Source organism: Octopus bimaculoides, chromosome 6, assembly GCF_046866305.1.
Source record: "Octopus bimaculoides isolate indiv1 chromosome 6, ASM4686630v1, whole genome shotgun sequence".
In the NCBI taxonomy this organism is placed as follows: domain Eukaryota; kingdom Metazoa; phylum Mollusca; class Cephalopoda; order Octopoda; family Octopodidae; genus Octopus; species Octopus bimaculoides.
Genome location: NC_142933.1, coordinates 41,129,681 through 41,149,680, shown reverse-complemented (window position 1 = coordinate 41,149,680; position 20,000 = coordinate 41,129,681). Strand labels below are relative to the sequence as shown.

Below are 20,000 nucleotides of genomic sequence, written 5' to 3'. Positions count from 1 at the left end.
CAGCGTTGCCTTCCTGGCACTTGTGCCGGTGGCATGTGTAAAGACATTCGAGCGAGATCGTTGCCAGTGCCACTGGACTTGCTCCTGTGCAGGTGGCACGTAAGATACACCATTTTGAGCGTGGCCGTTGCCAGTACCGCCTGACTGGCCTTCGTGCCGGTGGCACATAAAAGCACCTACTACACTCTCTGAGTGGTTGGCGTTAGGAAGGGCATCCAGCTGTAGAAACTCTGCCAAATCAGATTAGAGCCTGGTGTAACCATCTGGGTCACCAGTCCTCAGTCAAATCGTCCAACCCATGTTAGCATGGAAAGCAGACATTAAACGATGATGATGATAAAAATATACATTTAAATTCATGTTTAGTATATCAGAGTGTAGAAAGATAACTTTATTGCTTAGCACCAATATTTCCTGGATGTCATGCTAAAAGTTTCAAAATCACAAAATAAGCTATTGATTAAACAAAAGACTTGACATCCTAAAGGAAGTGCAGTGAAATGGGATAAGATCATAAATTTTTATTCTATCACTTTTATTCTCTTGTGTTCTCAAGCATGTCACCCAATATAACCATGCAATATTTACCAGTTACATAAACAGTTGAAAATTAAAAACAAAACAGGTGGAGTGGAAAGAACTCCATAGAGAATGATTTAATGTAGAAGGTGGGGTTTCATAATGCCTTGTAAATTATTTGGTATGAACACTCTAAATAATTATAAATGGCATTAAGCCCTGATCATGAGATAGCTTGTGACAAACTAAAATGCACTTACCCCTATTCTAAGATAGCTCACGTAAATCCACCCCTCTACTATTTGCTGACACATAACCCCAAGATAATTCATGCTTCTGTTGGTGCTTGTAAAACCAATTAATTTAGTTGTCATTGGAATTTCTTATATTGACCAATCTAAAAACGTTTTACTAATGTTATTGGCAAGTTTTGGCATACAATTTAGTTATACAAACCAATTTGAATGCATTTCTATTCACTGTGGAAACATAACAATAATGGATAAAAAGAGCTAGTCACTCTTGTTGCTAGTGTGAAGAGGCACAAAATGTTTTTAGTCTCTAATGCTTGTTAATTAAGACGGGAGCCCCAAATATGTATTTACCCCAGGCATTGAAGATCCTTTGATGATGGTGATGATGATGATAATGGTGGTGGCGGTGGTGCTACTGTGATGATGACGATGATGATGATGATGATGATGATGACAATGATGCTGACTGGCAGAATCATTAAAGTATTGGAGGAAAAAAAAGCCTTGTGGTACTGGTTCTGACTTTACATTCTGAGTTGAAATCAGTTGAGGTCAACTTTGTCTTTCATCCTTTCAGGTTTAATAAAATAAGATACCAGTCAAGTACTAGGGTCAATATATATAATTTGAGAGAAACAAGTTAACTGACTATATTGACTACACTTGTGCCCGTCTTTGAAGCTATTAATAATATTATTGTTATTGAGGGTTTGTTTAAATTTCTTAAACGAATACAAGAGATAAACAGTATCAAGTTGTTTGTCTGTGAAGAAATAAGAGAAAAGCACATGAAGAACAGACTGATTATGAAAACAACATCAACAGTCTCTTGGAAGATGTATCTGAGCTTTCAGCAGGATGTAGATTCCCTACTAATTTTCCAGCAGATAAACTCTTCACAGGCTTGTCCAAAATGGAACAAACGTGTATGGCAGTCTCAGATAGCCATGGAATACTTCTCAGCCATGTATGGATGAGTTGCCTAAAATATTTTCCATCTCTTTTCTTTTTTTTTTTTATATATATATATATTGTACCTTTTTCTAATGACAATATATATTGATCTTTAATTATGTAGCAAAATTTCATTGTTACAACTAATTATAAATGACTACATACATATATATATACATACACACACATATATATATATATATATAAATATATATATATATATATATATATATATATATACATATATACCTATATATATACACACACAAACATTTGTGTCCTACACTTCTCTATGGAAAGCACCAATATCTGCTAAAAAGTACTGTCTAAAAATACTACTACAAAAAAAAAGTAAGTTTTATCAAAAAATTCAGATGGAAAAATTTACCATTATGAAAAAGACCAAATGGAAAACCAGCACCCAACAACAGTTAAATGTCCACCTTCCATAGCTACAACCCTTCAAAGATGACCTATGTAGAATGATCAAGCAAATGAAATTCAACAAGTGAGCCAACGAACTGCAAAAAAAAGTTGAAGCAGAAAATCAACTGCATAAAAAGAAACCTAAATTTGTAAAATTGGACAAGACAAGCAACCTCTACCAGATAAGTCATCCTACTTATAACTGCTTTCTTTCTAACACAATATCTAACATATACAAAAACACACGAAATATGCAACTTTAAATGATATAAACACCACAACCAAATAATTAGCCACTAAATTAGGATAAATGATAAAGTAGACACATTAACACCACAATCCTCAAATATAATCATGAAAGATCACAAGTCAAACATCAATAGCAACCCATCTGTCAAACTTATAAATCCTTTGAAACCAGACAAAAATATTATAGACAAATTTTCACCAAAAACTAAAAACAATATTGTCTGGAGTAACACATATGAAGTAATAGATTGGTTCAATAGGATTCTAAACAAAAATGAATGTCATTTCTTCCAGTTTGACATCAGAGATTATTACATGTCAGTATCAAAATTTTTCTTATAGCTGCTTTGAACTTCACTAAAGCCAAATCCACAGTAAATGACACCGACAGAGAAACAATATTACAAACAAGAAAATCATTCCTCTCCCATAACAATTCTTTCTGGATTACAAAAACACTAAAGGATCATCTGATCTAAGCATGGGATCAAAGGACTTGGCAGAGGTAAGTGACTCTGAACTAGTCTCTTCATGCAAGCACAAAATCTTAAAAACATTAAAACATTTCAAATCAATAATGTTTACTAATGGCTAAACATCTCACCAGCTTCTCTCCTTCTACCTGCACCATAAACTATCTCCATAACATACATAAAAAACATTTTTACAGCTTCATACTAAACAAGTATAGTAGAAATTATCTAGAAGTTTCCCTGTCTCCAACTAAAATTTCCACAAAAGATTTTCTAATATAAGTGCACAAACCTACATGTACACACATAAATGTATATTTGTATGCAAGCAAGTTGGAAAACCCTTTTCTTTTTAATTTGCCATTTAAAAAAAAATATTAAAACATTTTTTAATCAATTTTTAAAATTAAATTTTATTTTTATTCTCATTTTTAATGCTCCACTTTTGCATATATCCATAGGCCTAAAATAGTACATTATAAAATACCCACATTTAAAACAGAGTTGAAGAACATTATTTACATTATTTACAATTGATGGATATTTGTCCTCATCTTGTTTGTTGTTAACACAACGTTTTGGCTGATAGACCCTCCAGCCTTCATCAGGTATCTTGAGGAAATTTCGAACCTAGGTTGTCATTCCTAAGGTATTTTTCAATGTTGTCATTATTATTATTATTATTAGTCAGGTCACTGCCTGGAATTGAACTCAGAATCTTGGGGTTAGTAGCCCGTGCTCTTAACCACTATGCCATATGCACATGAGTATAGTGGTTAAGAGCGCGGGCTACTAACCCCAAGATTCCAAGTTCGATTCCAGGCAATGACCTGAATAATTATAATAATAATCATCGAAAAATACCTTAGGAATGAGAACCCAGGTTCAAAATTTCCCCAAGACACTTGATGAAGGCTGGAGGGTGTATCAGCCGAAAAGTTGTGTTAACAACAAAGAAGATGAGGACAAATATCTGTCAATTGTAAATAATGTACATAATTCCTCATCTCGTAAATATGGAACAAAATTGAAGAAATATTTACATTGCCCACAAACTCTGCCTCCATAAAATGCAAAGGTTAAAATTTCTATATATTAATCAAATTGTTTATCGAACAATGAACCCTAAGAGAGAAACTTACAGACCAATAACCTTTACACTTAACCACATCTTGTGGATGTCAAAGCACAAGATAAACAAATTCCTATACAAACAATACCAAGACATGCCTGACTGATAAATTCCAGCCTTCCAGACAGGAAGTACCCTAAATAACAATGGCAAGTAAAGGAACTGACCAGCTAAAACATGCCATCTTTTGTTGTGAACCCTAAAAAAATTCCATAACAAAAAAGTAAATACACCCAATTACTAAGTTTTTAAATACTGGTCTAAAATTTGAAGCTTTGACATTTACTTTGCCAAAGCTAAGGATTAAATTCTATAAAACCAAAAGTAATTAAAACTACTGGCACATCCTGTACCTACATACATCCTTTTTGTGAACCACTAAAACACAATCCCATGAAGGAGAGAAACCTAAATATACACAGCTGCTTACAACTTTCTACATACATGAATAAATTCTAAGCAATAACGCAATCCCATATTTAATCAATAGAATTTCTCTAAAACACCTCTCCATTGTAACTCACCCAACAACCTAATTACCCCCACTCTAAACCCATATATCCAAGGAAGATTTTAACTCTACAGAAACTATATAAAGCCAAGTTTATTTTCAATGCACTCCAGTCTGACGATGGCTTAGCTGGTCAAAACTTCGAAGTCACTGTCAACAATATTCTTGTTTAAGAATAATAAATTTGTACTCTACAAAAGTATTGAGTAACACATCAGGTTAATGTAAAATTGTTTTTATCATAACTGAACATAAAATCAAACAACAAGATTGCCTGCTTCAGTGTGCCAGCAAATTTAAAGGAAGTCTGAAGGAAAGTTTTAGCAAAAACAATGGCGGGGCAATGAGACATGAGATGATGCATATATATATTTATATAGATAGATAGATATAATGCATATATATATATATATATATATATATATATATATATATATCATCATCATCATCATCATCGTTTAACGTCCGCTTTCCATGCTAGCATGGGTTGGACGATTTGACTGAGGACTGGTGAAACCGGATGGCAACACCAGGCTCCAGTCTGATTTGGCAGAGTTTCTACAGCTGGATGCCCTTCCTAACGCCAACCACTCAGAGAGTGTAGTGGGTGCTTTTACGTGTCACCCGCACGAAAACGGCCACGCTCGAAATGGTGTCTTTTATGTGCCACCCGCACAAGCCAGTCCAGGGGCGCTGGTAACGATCTCGCTCGAAAATCCTACAGGAGCCAGTCAGGCGGTACTGGCAACGGCCACGCTCAAAATGGTGCATCTCATGTGCCACCCGCACAAGAACCAGTCCAGGGGCACTGGCAACGATCTTACTTTGCTTGCCGGGTCTTCTCACGCACAGCACATTTCCAAAGGTCTCGGTCAGTAGTCATCGCCTCGGTGAGGCCCAATGTACGAAGGTCTTGCCTCACCACCTCAGCCCAGGTCTTCCTGGGCTTACCTCTTCCACGGGTTCCCTCAACTGTTAGGGTGTGGCACTTATATATATATGTATGTGCACATATGTGTACACACATTGATTAAAGAGCTTCTAATGTTAAAAGGAACAAAACACAGAAGTAAAACAACAAAAAAAAAAGGTATAAAGAATGGAAAAACTAAACATTAAAAAATATCTACATCTAACGACGTACCTGGTTATGATATTCAATTCCCATACTAAGTGTATTGATTAAGATGGCAAGTAATATTCCCCTCTGGAAGATTTTGCTTTCCACTGCCTTCTTCAAGTATCCTTGTGACTTTGTTAAAATTTCTGAAAAAGTAAAGCAAAACAAATTATAGAATTAAAATGACAATAGGAATCACAAATTTTAATCAGTCACACACACACACACACACACACACACACACACACACACACACACACACACACACACACACACAAGTTCATGTACATATATACACACAAAATTGAAATAAATTTGTAGTAATTCTGTTTGTTATCAATGTTAGTTCTTTTAACAACAAGAAATGAAACAGGATTATTTCACTCAGACAGATACAAAAAAGCAAGAAAGTATGTATACATATAAAATAAAATAATAATCATAATAATAATGATGATGATACTAATAATTATAATAATAAAGCATAAAAATGTATGTGAATTTTACAAAAACCATCCATAGATGCACACACGTGCACACCACACTCATTAAGTATCCTGATTTTACTTTCCCTTTCTTACACAAATTTTTATATTAATATTCTGTCTTCTTTAACTCTTTTCTGTTGAATGTAGACAATTTTAGTCTATCAACTCATTTTGTATCTGCTTTCCATGCTGGCACGAATTGGACGGGTCATCACAGCTTAAGTCATATCTTCATAGGAGTCACCCATTCGTGTCATTTTGGTTAGTTTTGTTTACGGCTGGGTGCCCTTCTTATTGTCATCTATTTTGCATTGGTGCATTGAGTGCACTTCTCCTCATGGAACCAACACCAGTGAAGTGGAATAGTCCTCGGCATGGCATGACTAAAGAGACCTCACAAACATACTTTCTGTGTTCACTTGCCAATCACTTTACCTTGTGTACTGGGTGTGTATTTCACAGTAACTAGACTTATTCACCAATCACTCTCTCTTTCTTTTATTCTTTTATTTGTCTCAGTCATTTGACTGGCCATACTGGAGCACTTCCTTTAGTCGAAGAAATCAACCCCAGGACTTATTCTTTGGAAGCCTAGTATTTATTCTATCAGTCTCTTTTGCCAAACCGCTAAGTGACAGGAACGTAAACACACCAGCATCGGTTGTCAAGCGATGTTGTGGGGACAAACACAGACACACAAACATATACACACACATACATATATATATATATTTGTATATATATATATATATATATATATATATATATATATACACACACATACATATATATATATATATATATATATATATATATATATATATATATATATATAACGGGCTTCTTTCAGTTTCCGTCTACCAAATCCACTCACAAGGCTTTGGTCGGCCCGAGGCTATAGTAGAAGAGGCTTGGCCCAAGATGCCACACAGTGGGACTGAACCTGGAACCATGTAGTTGGTAAGCAAACTACTTACCACACAGCCACTCCTATGCCTAATCGCTGTGGATGAAATGCAGTGGAAAGAGGTTGGGCATCATAGCACAAGCACAAAACTCTGGTGTCTTGTTCATGGTAAATGTAGAAAGTAATTAGTATCCTTAAACTTTTAGACAGAGGAGTGGAATAGGAGAGGGCACAATGACAACGAGTATACCAGAAATGGTTGGTTGAAAGTGAAAGGTGAGAATGTGAATATATATCAAAACAGTATTCAATAATGTTCATTTGCTCAGGTGATCAAAGAGGGTAATAAAAGAATGAACAATGGCGTCAACAGGACCAGAATGAGTGGGCAAAGGGTGCAAGAGTGTAATGGGAAAAAGACAGGGTTATCTGGGATAGAGTCAGGATGAGAGTGGTTGGTGATGGTAGTGGTGGACATATATGAGTAGATGGGTGAGAGGATCAAAAATACGATGGAGAAAGATGGGTTTGGGGAGGAGTTAGGAGGGAAGTGATTGGTAATGAGTGTTAGACAAAGGTAAGAGTGGGTGATAAGATGGGTGGCGATAGAGGTGGTCAAAAGGAGTGACTTGTGGACGGCAATTATACCAGGTAAAGTCATGGTGTATTAGGTAGTGGGATGACGGTGGACTGATATAATCTCTTATATATAAGCTCTCTAAGTCCAAAGGAACCAGAATGCTGAGGATGATGTTTGTTAGTGGAGAGATGAGACATATAGTAGAGAAGAAAATAAAAATTAGTTACATTGCATGTAAGAGTTGAGTACCATTTTAGTGTAAACCATTTGGTTGTGTTAGCCATTATACTAAAGCAATGGCATAGCTGTGTGTGTGTGTGTGTGTGTGTGTGTGTGTGTGTGTGGTGTACGTGCGTGCATACAGTCCAAAACTCAATAAATATATTAAATGATAGATAGATACCAGAAGGAAGATGGATGAAGGAACATTCGAAGGTGAAGAAGGAAAAGAAAAAAATATGTAAAATATAAAAATATACTTAGACTAGTTAAATAAGTAAAGGATAGAAAGAGAAAAAGCATTAAATGATAAATAAAGGACAGTGAATGAATTAAAAAGAATAAAAATGTTAAATAAATACAGGTCAGTAATGAGTGAAATATGGTAATGAACCAGGAAAGCATTCAATCTATTAATAAATGAACTAATTAAACTGAATACTAAAAGTGTTTTATTTTCAAAAAGTGTTAAAGAGTGAACTGAATTGCATGTGGAGATACATAAAGAGAGTTGTTTGTGTATAAGTGTGGTAGTTTGTCTAAATTTATGTGAATGTGTGTTGGTTGTCAACATAACTTGTATTAAAAGCCTAATAAAAATGATTTAAATTTATGGCTTTTTCAAAAATGTATTATGCATTAATTTAAAATATATATTAACAATTTATTATGCATGGTATCTTTTATCTTTTACCATTTATCTCTTACTTGTTTCAGTCATTAGACTGCTGCCATGCCGGGGCTCTGCTCTGCAGAGTTTAATCAAACTAATCACTTCCAGTACATATTTTTTAAAATCCTGGTACTTATTCTATCAGTCTGGAAACTTAAATATCACTATAAGTATTACATGTGTTTGCTTGTATGTATAGGCATGTATGTAAGCATGTGTTAAGGGCATAAGTTTTAAGTCATTCAGACATACCAGAATTCAACCATCATCATCATCATCATCACCATCATCATCATCATCATCATCATCATCATCATCATCATCATCATCATCATCATCATCATCATCATCATCATCATCATCATCATCATCATCATCATCACCATCATCATCATTTAGCGTCTGTTTTCCATGCTGGCATGTGGGTCAGATGGTTTGACTGGAACTGGTAAGCAGGAGAGCTGCACCAGGCTCCAGTCTGTTTCGGCCTGGATTCTATGGCTGCATGCCCTTTCTAATACCAGCTGCTCCACAAAGTGTACTGGGTGCCTTTAACATGTCACCAGCATGGATGCCTTTAATGTATCACTGGCACAGGTGCCTTTAACATGTCACCAGTATGGATGCCTAAAAATTACTTTCATTAGAGATTCAATGACAAATGTAAATTACTAACTAAATTACTAACATCTTGCTTTAAGGTACCATACTTTCTGCTTTCTTGTATAAACTCCAGAAGTAGATCCTTCTCCTCTGGTTAAATAAACCATTAGGTGACAGAAAAATCTCAGTCAAAATGAATTTTATAATAAATTCTACTCAATTCTCAGTATTGAGTCACACCATTTATGAAAGTTCTGTCACTATTTTTAAACTTACATTAAAATAAATAGACTCATTTTAACATTCATATATGATATACTATATGCATATATATATATATATATATATACACACACACGCACGCACACACACACATACATATATGTGTGTGTGTGTGTGTGTGCGTGTGCGTGTGAGAGTGTGCGTGAATGTATCTGGTTATATGGATCTTCTGCTTTTCAAATGCGAGTACTATATGTCATTCACAACCTTGACAGAATTAGATGATGCATACACATATACATACACATATAATCATGTACTTACAGTTATGTATGTGTATATATATTCATATACATATACATATATATATGAAGGGGATGTTTCTATGTGGCCTGCTTGCTTGTTGCACCTTGTTTACCATTTTTGTCCTTGTTCTTTTGCCACGTCATGTACCCAGTTATGTATCTATATGTACATGTGGATGAACGTATATACATACATGTACATATATATGCATATACTCATATATTGTTTATATATATATATATATATATATATATATATATATATATATATATATATATATATATATATATCTATATCTACTTCTGTGTGCATATATACGTGTGTATATCTATCTATTTATCTATCTATGTATATATGTGTTTGTGCGTGTGTGTATATGTATATATATATATATATATATATATATGTGTGTGTGTGTGTGTGTGTGTGTGTGTGTGTGTGTGTGTGTGTGTATACATATATATAGGAGGTTATACATTATGTCTTCCTTTGTGAGCATGCAAGTGGCAATAAAAACTAAAGTGTAACACACAAATGGCATTGCACTGAGGCATGAAATGTCAATTATGTCAGAAAACAGGTGCAGTTCAGTGCCATTTATTAATTGCATTCTGGAAGTGCCAGAAGCAATTATCTTTGAATTTCTTGACTTCTCTTCTGATCAAACTCGTAGAAGTACATTAAATGCTCTTATAGGTTTTCAAAAAAATCAAAATTTACCAAAAATTTTATTTGTCTTTTGAATGTCCTTTATAAGTTGTTATTAATAAACCTCTTTTGATACATCTACTCTCTAATTCATCTCTATTTCTTTCCCGTTTCTAATATTATCCATGTATATTTTGCTATTTTATAAATAATTTTGTCATCAATTTGACAATTATCAGGCAAAGTATTGCAGTTAATGGAGCCAACACCATCACAGAAGGCTCTACACCAGTGAGGCTACAAGTCTATGAACTGAAACTTGTTAAAAGATTAATTGCTAGTATAACCTGTAGGTGCAGGCATTGCTGTGTGGTGAGGAGTTTGCTTTCCAACCACTTGGTTTGGGGTTCAGTCCCACTGCATGACATTTTGAGTAAGTACCTTCTATTATAGCCAACAAAAGACTTCTGCATGGATTTGGTGAATGAAAAGTGAAAGAAGTGCTATATACATAGACATACACAGACATATATGTGAGAGAGCAGTGCATGCCATCAAAGTGACACTGGGGTAAAATATACGAAGCCCATTATACCCATCATGACTACCTGTCTGATAAGGGTACACCAGGCAGATGCATCACAACCATATGTGCGCGACATGGTGATCTCATATCAAGATAAACAGCGCATGACCTCGCAGGTGGGGCTCAGTTAGAATTTTCTTCATGTTGAGTAGCCCATCCGGCTCAAAAGGTCCCTGAATAAGGTTTGTTTAAGGACGATGATGATGATGATGTATGTAAATTTCTGGCTAATCCTTAGAAAAAATCTCTTTTACAAACCATAACCTGAATGTGGTCTGTTTGCGACATAAATTTCTATAGAAGCCTGACTTCTGGCACATTAGCTTCACATATTTGCATGACTGGACTCAAACAATAACTTATAAACAAATTAAATTCTTTCGATTAGTTAGCTGCTGCTCTCAATTTTATTTAGCCAAATCAGAAAAATTCTCTCTACTATTCCTTCCTTCTCAACCAAACCTTATAAACATTTACTTTTTTCTTCTCCTATTCCTACAAAATTTCTTCTACTGTATCTTTACAGATTTATATTACATCTAATTTTCATATACATAGCTCCACTACTGCCTAATAAACTCTCCATTTCACCTTCCAAAAGCTATATATAAAGTTTGAAATTATAGTGAGAATTAGTCAAAGCTTTAAAGCTACTGTTAACCTCTTTGTAAAAATATGTGTACATATATTCATAGACATACATACACACACATATATATATGTTCATGTGTGTGTGTTGTGTGCATGTGTGCCTATATATATATGTGTGTATGTGTGGCACATAAGCATCATTGTCATTGTTTTAACATCCATTTTTCCTGCATGCATGGATCAGAGAGAATTAGTTAAGGTAAACTTTCTAAGGCAGGATGTACACCTTGTTACTAACATACACCTATTTCTGAGCAAAGGAATATTTTCCGTGGCCAGACATATTTTTCACATAGCACTCCACAGAACATTGGAAATGAATGACATCATTGTAATGGTGGTGATGCATAATGTCAAAACAAGGATATGCATGTGCATGTGTACAAACAAACACACACCCACATACATGCACGCACACACACACACACACCATAAAGAAATGCTGGTCACTCAAAGTAGCTGGAACTCATGAAAGAGGGAGACCCAGAGAGACATGGGATGAAGTACTGAAGGATGACCTAAGAATGTTGAAACTTTCAGATGAGATGACAATGCACTGAGATACTTGGCACCTTCCAGTATTCAAGAAGACCTGTCCTCCACAACAGAAGTGTTAAAGTCACATCCCCTGGTGAAGAGGGTTGGCCTGCAGGAGTCCTGTGCCATTGGCATGCAAAAAACACTTGTGTTGGTGCCATGTGCAAAGCAACCAGTCCATTCTGTAAAGTGCTTGGTGTTAGGAAGAGCATCTAGCTGTAGAAACCAAGGTAAATCAGACTGGAACCTGGTGCAGCTCTCTGGCTTGCCAGTTCTGGTCAAGCCAGTCAACCCATGTCAGCATGGATGTTGAAGGATGATGAAGATGATGATGATGCTGATGCTTTTGTTTGTCAAAAGGTATGTAAATTGAAGCAATATACATACATACATACATACATACATACATATATATATATATATATATATATATATATATATATATATATATATATATATATATTTATTTATATATACGTGTACATGTGTATGTACACATGCACACACATTCAAATTAATTTATTCAATTAATGATTAGTTTCGTTTCCTTCTCTTTAAAAGTACTACAGAACTAGACCAGAAATAGTCATTAATTTAATGTAAGAAAATATTTTCACTTTATTTTACATGTCTAGTACTTTACTTTAGGCTGCAGATGAAACAGAAATATAGCAATCACTCATACATACATACATACATACATACATACATACATACATACAAACCTACATATATATATATATATATATATATATATATATATATATATATATATATATACATACAAATCTCTCTCTCTCTCTCCCTTTGTCTTTCACTCTCTATTTATACACACATGCACACATACACGCACACACACATGTATCCATCTTAATTTGTAATAATGATTTTTGACATAAGTACATGGCCACAAATTTTAGGGGACGGTATAGTCAATCCAATTAATAACAGTACTTGACTGCCAGAGTCAACCACACAAATTCACTTTAGAACATAAAAGAAATTAACTAAATACTGATGGCATTTAATCTAGCAGCACTACCAATTTAGCTATAGCCAACTCAGTTTTAATGCTGGCACACAGTCTCTGGTACACAGTAGGGAAAAGTAGTTAGTTGACGAATTTGAACTTAATTGTAAATAGTATTACTACTCTAAGTAATGATAGCCCTGATCTATCAGAATTATTAAAGCATTGGGGAAAGTACTTTGCAGTTCTTAATTCAGTTCTTCTTTACATTCTAAGTTCAAATTCCACTAGAGTCAACTTTGCTTTTCATCCCTTCAGGGGTCAATTAAGTTCTGGGGCTGATAGTCCTGACTAGTCTCTTTTCAAATTTTTTGACCATGCGCCCCCTAAATTAGTAGTGGCAGCAGCTGCCATCATCATCATCGTTACCACCACCGCCACCGCCACCGCCACCGCCAAGAAGAAAAAAACAAAAGAAAAACACTCAAGACTTGACACTTTATTAGAGAATCTCACTCTTGTGTGAAATATTCTTAATAAAGTTTAATAAATTAAATTTAGCAAATACAGTAAATAAAAGCTCCACTTACCACTTTTCATCAATTTTTTCCACTTGCTTGGTATAACTGTTTCTTCTCTCCACTCTCCTTCTATGTCACTTTCGCCACTGTCTGTCACCTCTTGTTCAGAATGTGAGAAATGACTAAGATGTGCATCACATTCATTGTGAGTGCATGTGAGCTGAGGAGCAGACAAGCGCTTTTCTCCCAAGATATCAACAAGGAGACTTTCAGCAAGGGCTCCTAAAAGATAACAACAGTTAATAATAATTGTTTGAATACATACATACATACATACATACATACATACATATATATATATATATATATATATATATATATATATATATATATATATATATATATATATACATGGGTGATAATAAATGGAGCAAAACGCATGTCAATAAAAGTTCCTTTAATTCCTACACATGTTTCGAAATAAATGAGAGATCTTTCACAAAGAAGAAAGAGCTGTTGGGGTTCCTCATTTATTTCTCTTCAGGGAGTTCATAATAGAACATGTAATAGCAAGACAAAAACGAAATGATGGGGTAACTTACGAGCAGAGATGTTATATATATATATATATATATATATATATATATATAGGGGAAGAATTCACAAAAAAAAAAAGATGAAGACAGGTAGTGCAGACAACAAACAGATGTATTAGTTTAATGCTTGGGAAGTGAAAAAGTCTTTAACGTTTCGAGCCTACGCACTTCCACGGAAAGGAACACAGAAAGAAGCAAGGAGAGAAAATAAAGAAAATGTAGTGGCTAGCGATCTGTCATGGCGAATGCCGGACAGAAGGGTCACACAGGAGATCTAGGAAGAAGGGGAGATAATAAAGTAGTGGTGATCATATATATATGTATATATACAGACATATATATACACATATATATATACACTCATATATATGCATACACATATATATATATATATATACACACATACACTCACATACATGTGCATGCACGCATAGACACACACATGTGCATGCATGCATACACACACACACACACACACACACACACACACACACACACACACATATATATATATATATATATATATATATATATATATATATATACATAATTTAATAGCTGGCTTATCTTTAAGTTATATTACAACTAGAAGTTCCGCTATTTGTAGATCCACAGGTAATATATCCAATTTGCCTTTCATATTAGATGCTAGAAAAAATTGGATTTTATTCATCACCTGGAGATTTGGAAATGATGAAAAATTTTAGCTGTTATCTAACTGAAGGATAAACCCGCTGTTTAATAAGAATATGTTACTCTGCATTATTAAATCATATTCTTTTGTTGAGTTCATTTTTGCTTAATTTGTTTGCACTCATACAAGCATATATGCATACATATATCTGATTATGAATGATATTGGTTGTGCTTTTATAAGAAATAAACTCAATTTAGTTAAAAGAACAAACTGGAGTATGATATTTTAATTTCAATTGAAAAGTAGAACACTAACTCTGGGTTATATACATGCATTAATGTATCACATGTAGTTAGTTTATAGGCAAGAAATTCTCAAACTATACTACTAAGATTAATTCTTTTTATGTGGTTTCTGTATTCTTTAACCCAATTATTTTTATATTCAAGTTATCATTTATCTATTCATTTTAGGTATTTATTTATCCAATTTAAAAGCTTAATTGTCATGAAAGCGTCTTTGCCAACATGAAGACAGAAAAGACAAAAAAATGAGAAATCACTGAGAGACAACAATGAAACACCAATTAAATGAAAAATAATTTTCTTTAGGCAGAGTGTAAACTATAAAATACTACCAAGGTAGATAAAAAGCTAAATGCAAAAATTTTAAATAAAAAAAATTATGATACATTTATGGAATAGATTATACTAATCAAATCAAAGAGAAAACATGGTGTCTACTAATGTACAAAAGACAGATTAAAAGAGTGAAAACTAAAAAATGATTATTAATCATGGAAAAATAATCTAAGGAACCTCAACAATGCTAAAATTTGTAATTAGTATTGAATTAATCACTGTATGTCTTAATATGTTTAACTTAAAAAAAAATAGAAAAAGAAACTGAATAATAATTTCTTTATATTCATTTATAATATTTTTACTTCTATTGATGCTATTATCACAATCATTGTTGTTGTTGTTGTTATTGTATATGTCTTTAGACTTCTCAGGTAAGAGAAAAAAATTTTCCTCACCTCTGAAAATGTGATCACTTTTAATTTTAACCAGAAAAAAAAAAAAACAAGAAAAAAATCACTGGTTAATTATATTTTGAGAATTATATAATTTTTTAATATTTTGAAGTCAATACATTTCAATTAATTTGTATGTATTTTGATATGTTGATTTATTTGACTGACATGTAATTTATGTTAATATATGGCTTATTGTTCTTTTCTTTTTATCTGAATAAAGTATAGAGAAAAAATGAAAATACCTAAGGTAAATTTTAGAAATTAAAAACCATAGAAAAGTAGAATAATGGAAAACAAACAGGAGTAGAATACAAAGTGATTTGTGGTAAAGAAAATCACAAGAAATAGCTGAGCTGCATATATTAAAAGTTGCAATTATTTGAAAAATGCCAAAGAATGAGAAGAAAAAAACAGAAAAGGGGAAAAAAAAGGGACAATTTAAAAAATAATCTAAACAATAAAAGCAAAACTACAAAACAAAGAAAGCTGCAATATTTGTACATCGATCATTTCTGAAACATTCTCAAAATGGTGTAGTGTTTTAGATGTAAACTATTTTCTGTTCTGTAAAGAAATGCCTCTGCATATGTTTTACTTCCCCTTAAAGTTATCCAGATTTAAATTGATATCTTTTTATTCCATACAGCATATAACTTTATAATATTCTGGGTTGGAAAGAAATGATTCAATGGAATAATGGGTTTAAGTCTTTGTTTGATATCTTATGGTTTTTGAAAGTTGATACCTGTCACATCTTATATGTACTTTCATTCTCTACAAAGTTAATAAAACCATAACTAAATACTAGAAATCAATAACCGAGTTAATAATTATAAAAAAAAAAATACAAGATAAAAATACACACAAAATAGAACAGAATAATAACTCAACAATAACTTATAAGTTATATAGTTAGTGGGAACTTAAAATGCAGTACTATATGTACATTAAGGTCATTAGTTGCAAACCTAGCTATGGCTGTTTTGTACTATACATCTAATGCTAACCACTCAACCCTGAAAGGAAAATTGCTTTTCTTGGTTTGCCTACTGTACATGAAAATCAATAATATGCTTTTGTAAAATTATTTTCTTTAACAATTGATTGTAACATAAGAAATAGAGAGTATGTCAATACATATGCATGCAAACATGTATGTATGTATGTATGTATGTATGTATGTATACATGCATGTGTGTATGTGTGTGTATATATATGTATGTATGTATATATATATATATATATATATATATATATATATATATATATATATATATATATATATATATACATATATGTATGTATGTTAGAGGAAAAGGACAACCTGCTACCTCAGAAGCCTACTATGGGTCCCTAGCTCCAGCCTCAGCTGTGAACTTAGAACCTAATGGATGACCAATTATAGCACTTACACTGCTTACCTATTCGTTTAGATCACCAGTGAACTAAACCCCTCATATTCTATATACATATATATATATATATATTGAGTCATCTCATAAATAATGCGCTGCTTTCAGTTGCATGAACTAAAAGTCGGAGAGGGACGAGATAAACTACCTACATCAACTGGCTACAAAAGCAGGTATTAATTTTACCTTGTCCTTATTCTTAGTGCAACTTTTAAAGAGTGTAGTTCGATTTTAACAGTTATTTTTCAAAGCTATTATGGAAGTGACAAAGGAGCATATTCAGCATATTTTGCTTTATGAGTTCAATAAAGGCAATAATGCAACAAAATGTGCTGGTAACATAAAAGCAATAGATAGGGATCAGACAATAAGTGTAAGCCAGTATCACCGGTGGTTCCAGAAATTCTGAGGTGAAAACTATTGGATTTGGTCATTCAACCATCCATTGAACCGGTGTGCCATTGGAAAAGTCAGCAAATTGGGTCAATGGGTTCCTCACAAACTTTCTGAGGTTTAATTACATGTAGAAAGTGAATGTTTGCTTTTTTTTGCTGTCACATCTCATGAATGAGCCTTTTTTTTGGACTGAATAGTAACTGGTGACAAGAAATGGGTTCTGTATAAAAATGTCAAGTGCTGAAGACAGTGGGTAGGGAAAGGAGAAACACTGGCCATCCAAGCTAAAGAAGGTCTTCCCCCCCTGTAAGGTGTTGTTATCTGTTTGGTGGGATATGAAAAGGTTTAGTCCAATTTGAACCTTTAAACCCAAACCTAGTGATAGCTAAGGAGATCTACCATGAGTGGTTTAAGTCAGCACTAGAAGAAAAATGTCTCTCTTTGGTTTCAAGATGAAAGGTGTTCTTCCATCAGGATAATGCTCAGCAACATACAGCGAGGATGACATTCCAAAGGCTGGAGCAGTTCGAATGGGAAACGATACCCCATCCATCCTATCTGACTGACATTGCCCCTTCTGATTATCATTTATTCCACAATCTTCAAAATCATTTGGATAGAAAAAATATGAATTCTGTAGACGAGGTCAGAACAGTACTAGAGGAATATTTTTCATCATGGGCAAGTGAATTTTGGAAGTCTACCAGATAGATGTAGAAAATGAAGGAGAGTATATTTTAGATTAAAAAAGAACTTTATCTTAATTTTGAAAAATAAAAGAAGTATAAAAAAACTGCATTATTTATGGGATGACCCACTATATATATATATGTGTGTGTGTGTGTGTGTGTGTGTGTATATATATATATATATATATATATATATATATATATATATATATATATATATATATAGTTTTAGGGAAAATAACCAAGTTTCAAGAACTCATCGATGAAAATTCACTATCACATATAGAAAAATTAATAATTAAAAGCACAATAAATGAGTATAATATAAAGTAAAGTAAATATCATAAGATAAATATATATATATATATATAGATATATCTTTTTATTATATTATATTATATTATATTATATTATATTATATTATATTATATTTATTATATTATATTTATCTTATGATATTTACTTTACTTTATATGGGCCTCACCGAGGTGATGACTACTGACCGAGACCTTTGGAAATGTGCTGTGTGTGAGAAGACCCAGCAAGCCAAGTGAGATCGTTGCCAGTGCCCCTGGACTGGCTCTTGTGCAGGTGGCACATAAGATGTACCATCCTGAGCGTGACCGTTGCCAGTACCGCCTGACTGGCCTTGTAGGGTTTTCGAGCGAGATCGTTGCCAGTGCCCCTGGACTGGCTCTTGTGCGGGTGGCACATAAAAGACACCATTTCGAGCGTGGCCGTTTTCGTGCAGGTGACACGTAAAAGCACCCACTACACTCTCTGAGTGGTTGGCGTTAGGAAGGGCATCCAGCTGTAGAAACTCTGCCAAATTAGATTGGAGCCTGGTGTAGCCATCCGGTTGCACCAGTCCTCAGTCAAATCGTCCAACCCATGCTAGCATGGAAAGCGGACGTTAAACGATGATGATGATGATGATGATATACTCATTTATTGTGCTTTTAGTTATTAATGTTTCTATATGTGATAGTGGATTTTCATCGATGAGTTCTTGAAACTTGGTTATTTTCCCTAAAACTATATATTTTATATATATTTTATCTATAAAGCTCAATTTAATTTTAATTTTTTATAAATTGATTTTAATTGAGTTTTTACCTGTAATTTTGGATTTTGTCCCTAATATTATTATTATCTATATATATATAAATGAGAGTGTGTGTCTGTCTGTCTGTCTGTCTGTCTGTGTGAATCCCTAAAACTCGAGAACTACGCAACCAATTTCATTCAAATTTTACACATGCCTTACTTAGGGTTCCAGTTGTGTTTTAGTAAAAAAAATTATTAACTTCTTGCAGAGTTCGAGCACACGGCAACATAATATCTCCTCCACTATTTAAGTATTACGTGTCAAAAGTGAAACAAAAACACTCATGTCAAATACTTTCACTTTAAAAATGAAACTATTCCACTAACTGAAACAATCACATTTCGATACTGTAGTGACAGATACTTTCACAGAGAGAGAAAGAGAGAAAGAGAGAGACAGAAAGAGAGAGACAGACAGAAAAGAGAGAGAGAGAGAGAGATGTATATGTATACATATACATGTATATGTACACCATTTCGATACTGTAATGACAGATACTTTCAGAGAGAAAGAGAGAAAGAGAGAGAGAAAGAGAGAGAGAGAGAAAGAGAGAGAGAGAAAGAGAGAGAGAGAA

The 20,000-nt window shown here is 33.6% G+C and overlaps 1 protein-coding gene across 6 annotated transcripts in view; it reads right to left on the bottom strand.

Annotated features, from left to right (window-relative positions):
* The window catches only part of LOC106884336 (voltage-dependent T-type calcium channel subunit alpha-1G), a 1,091,242-nt gene that overhangs the window by 477,626 nt on the left and 593,616 nt on the right, over positions 1–20,000 (bottom strand). For all 6 annotated transcript variants that reach the window (XM_089353777.1, XM_089353782.1, XM_089353780.1 and 3 more), the window contains 2 exons: positions 13,619–13,831; positions 5,663–5,784 (listed from right to left, as the gene is read on the bottom strand). In XM_089353777.1, the coding sequence (XP_089209903.1) occupies positions 5,663–5,784; positions 13,619–13,831 (335 nt within the window). The remainder of the gene's footprint in view (positions 1–5,662; positions 5,785–13,618; positions 13,832–20,000) is intronic.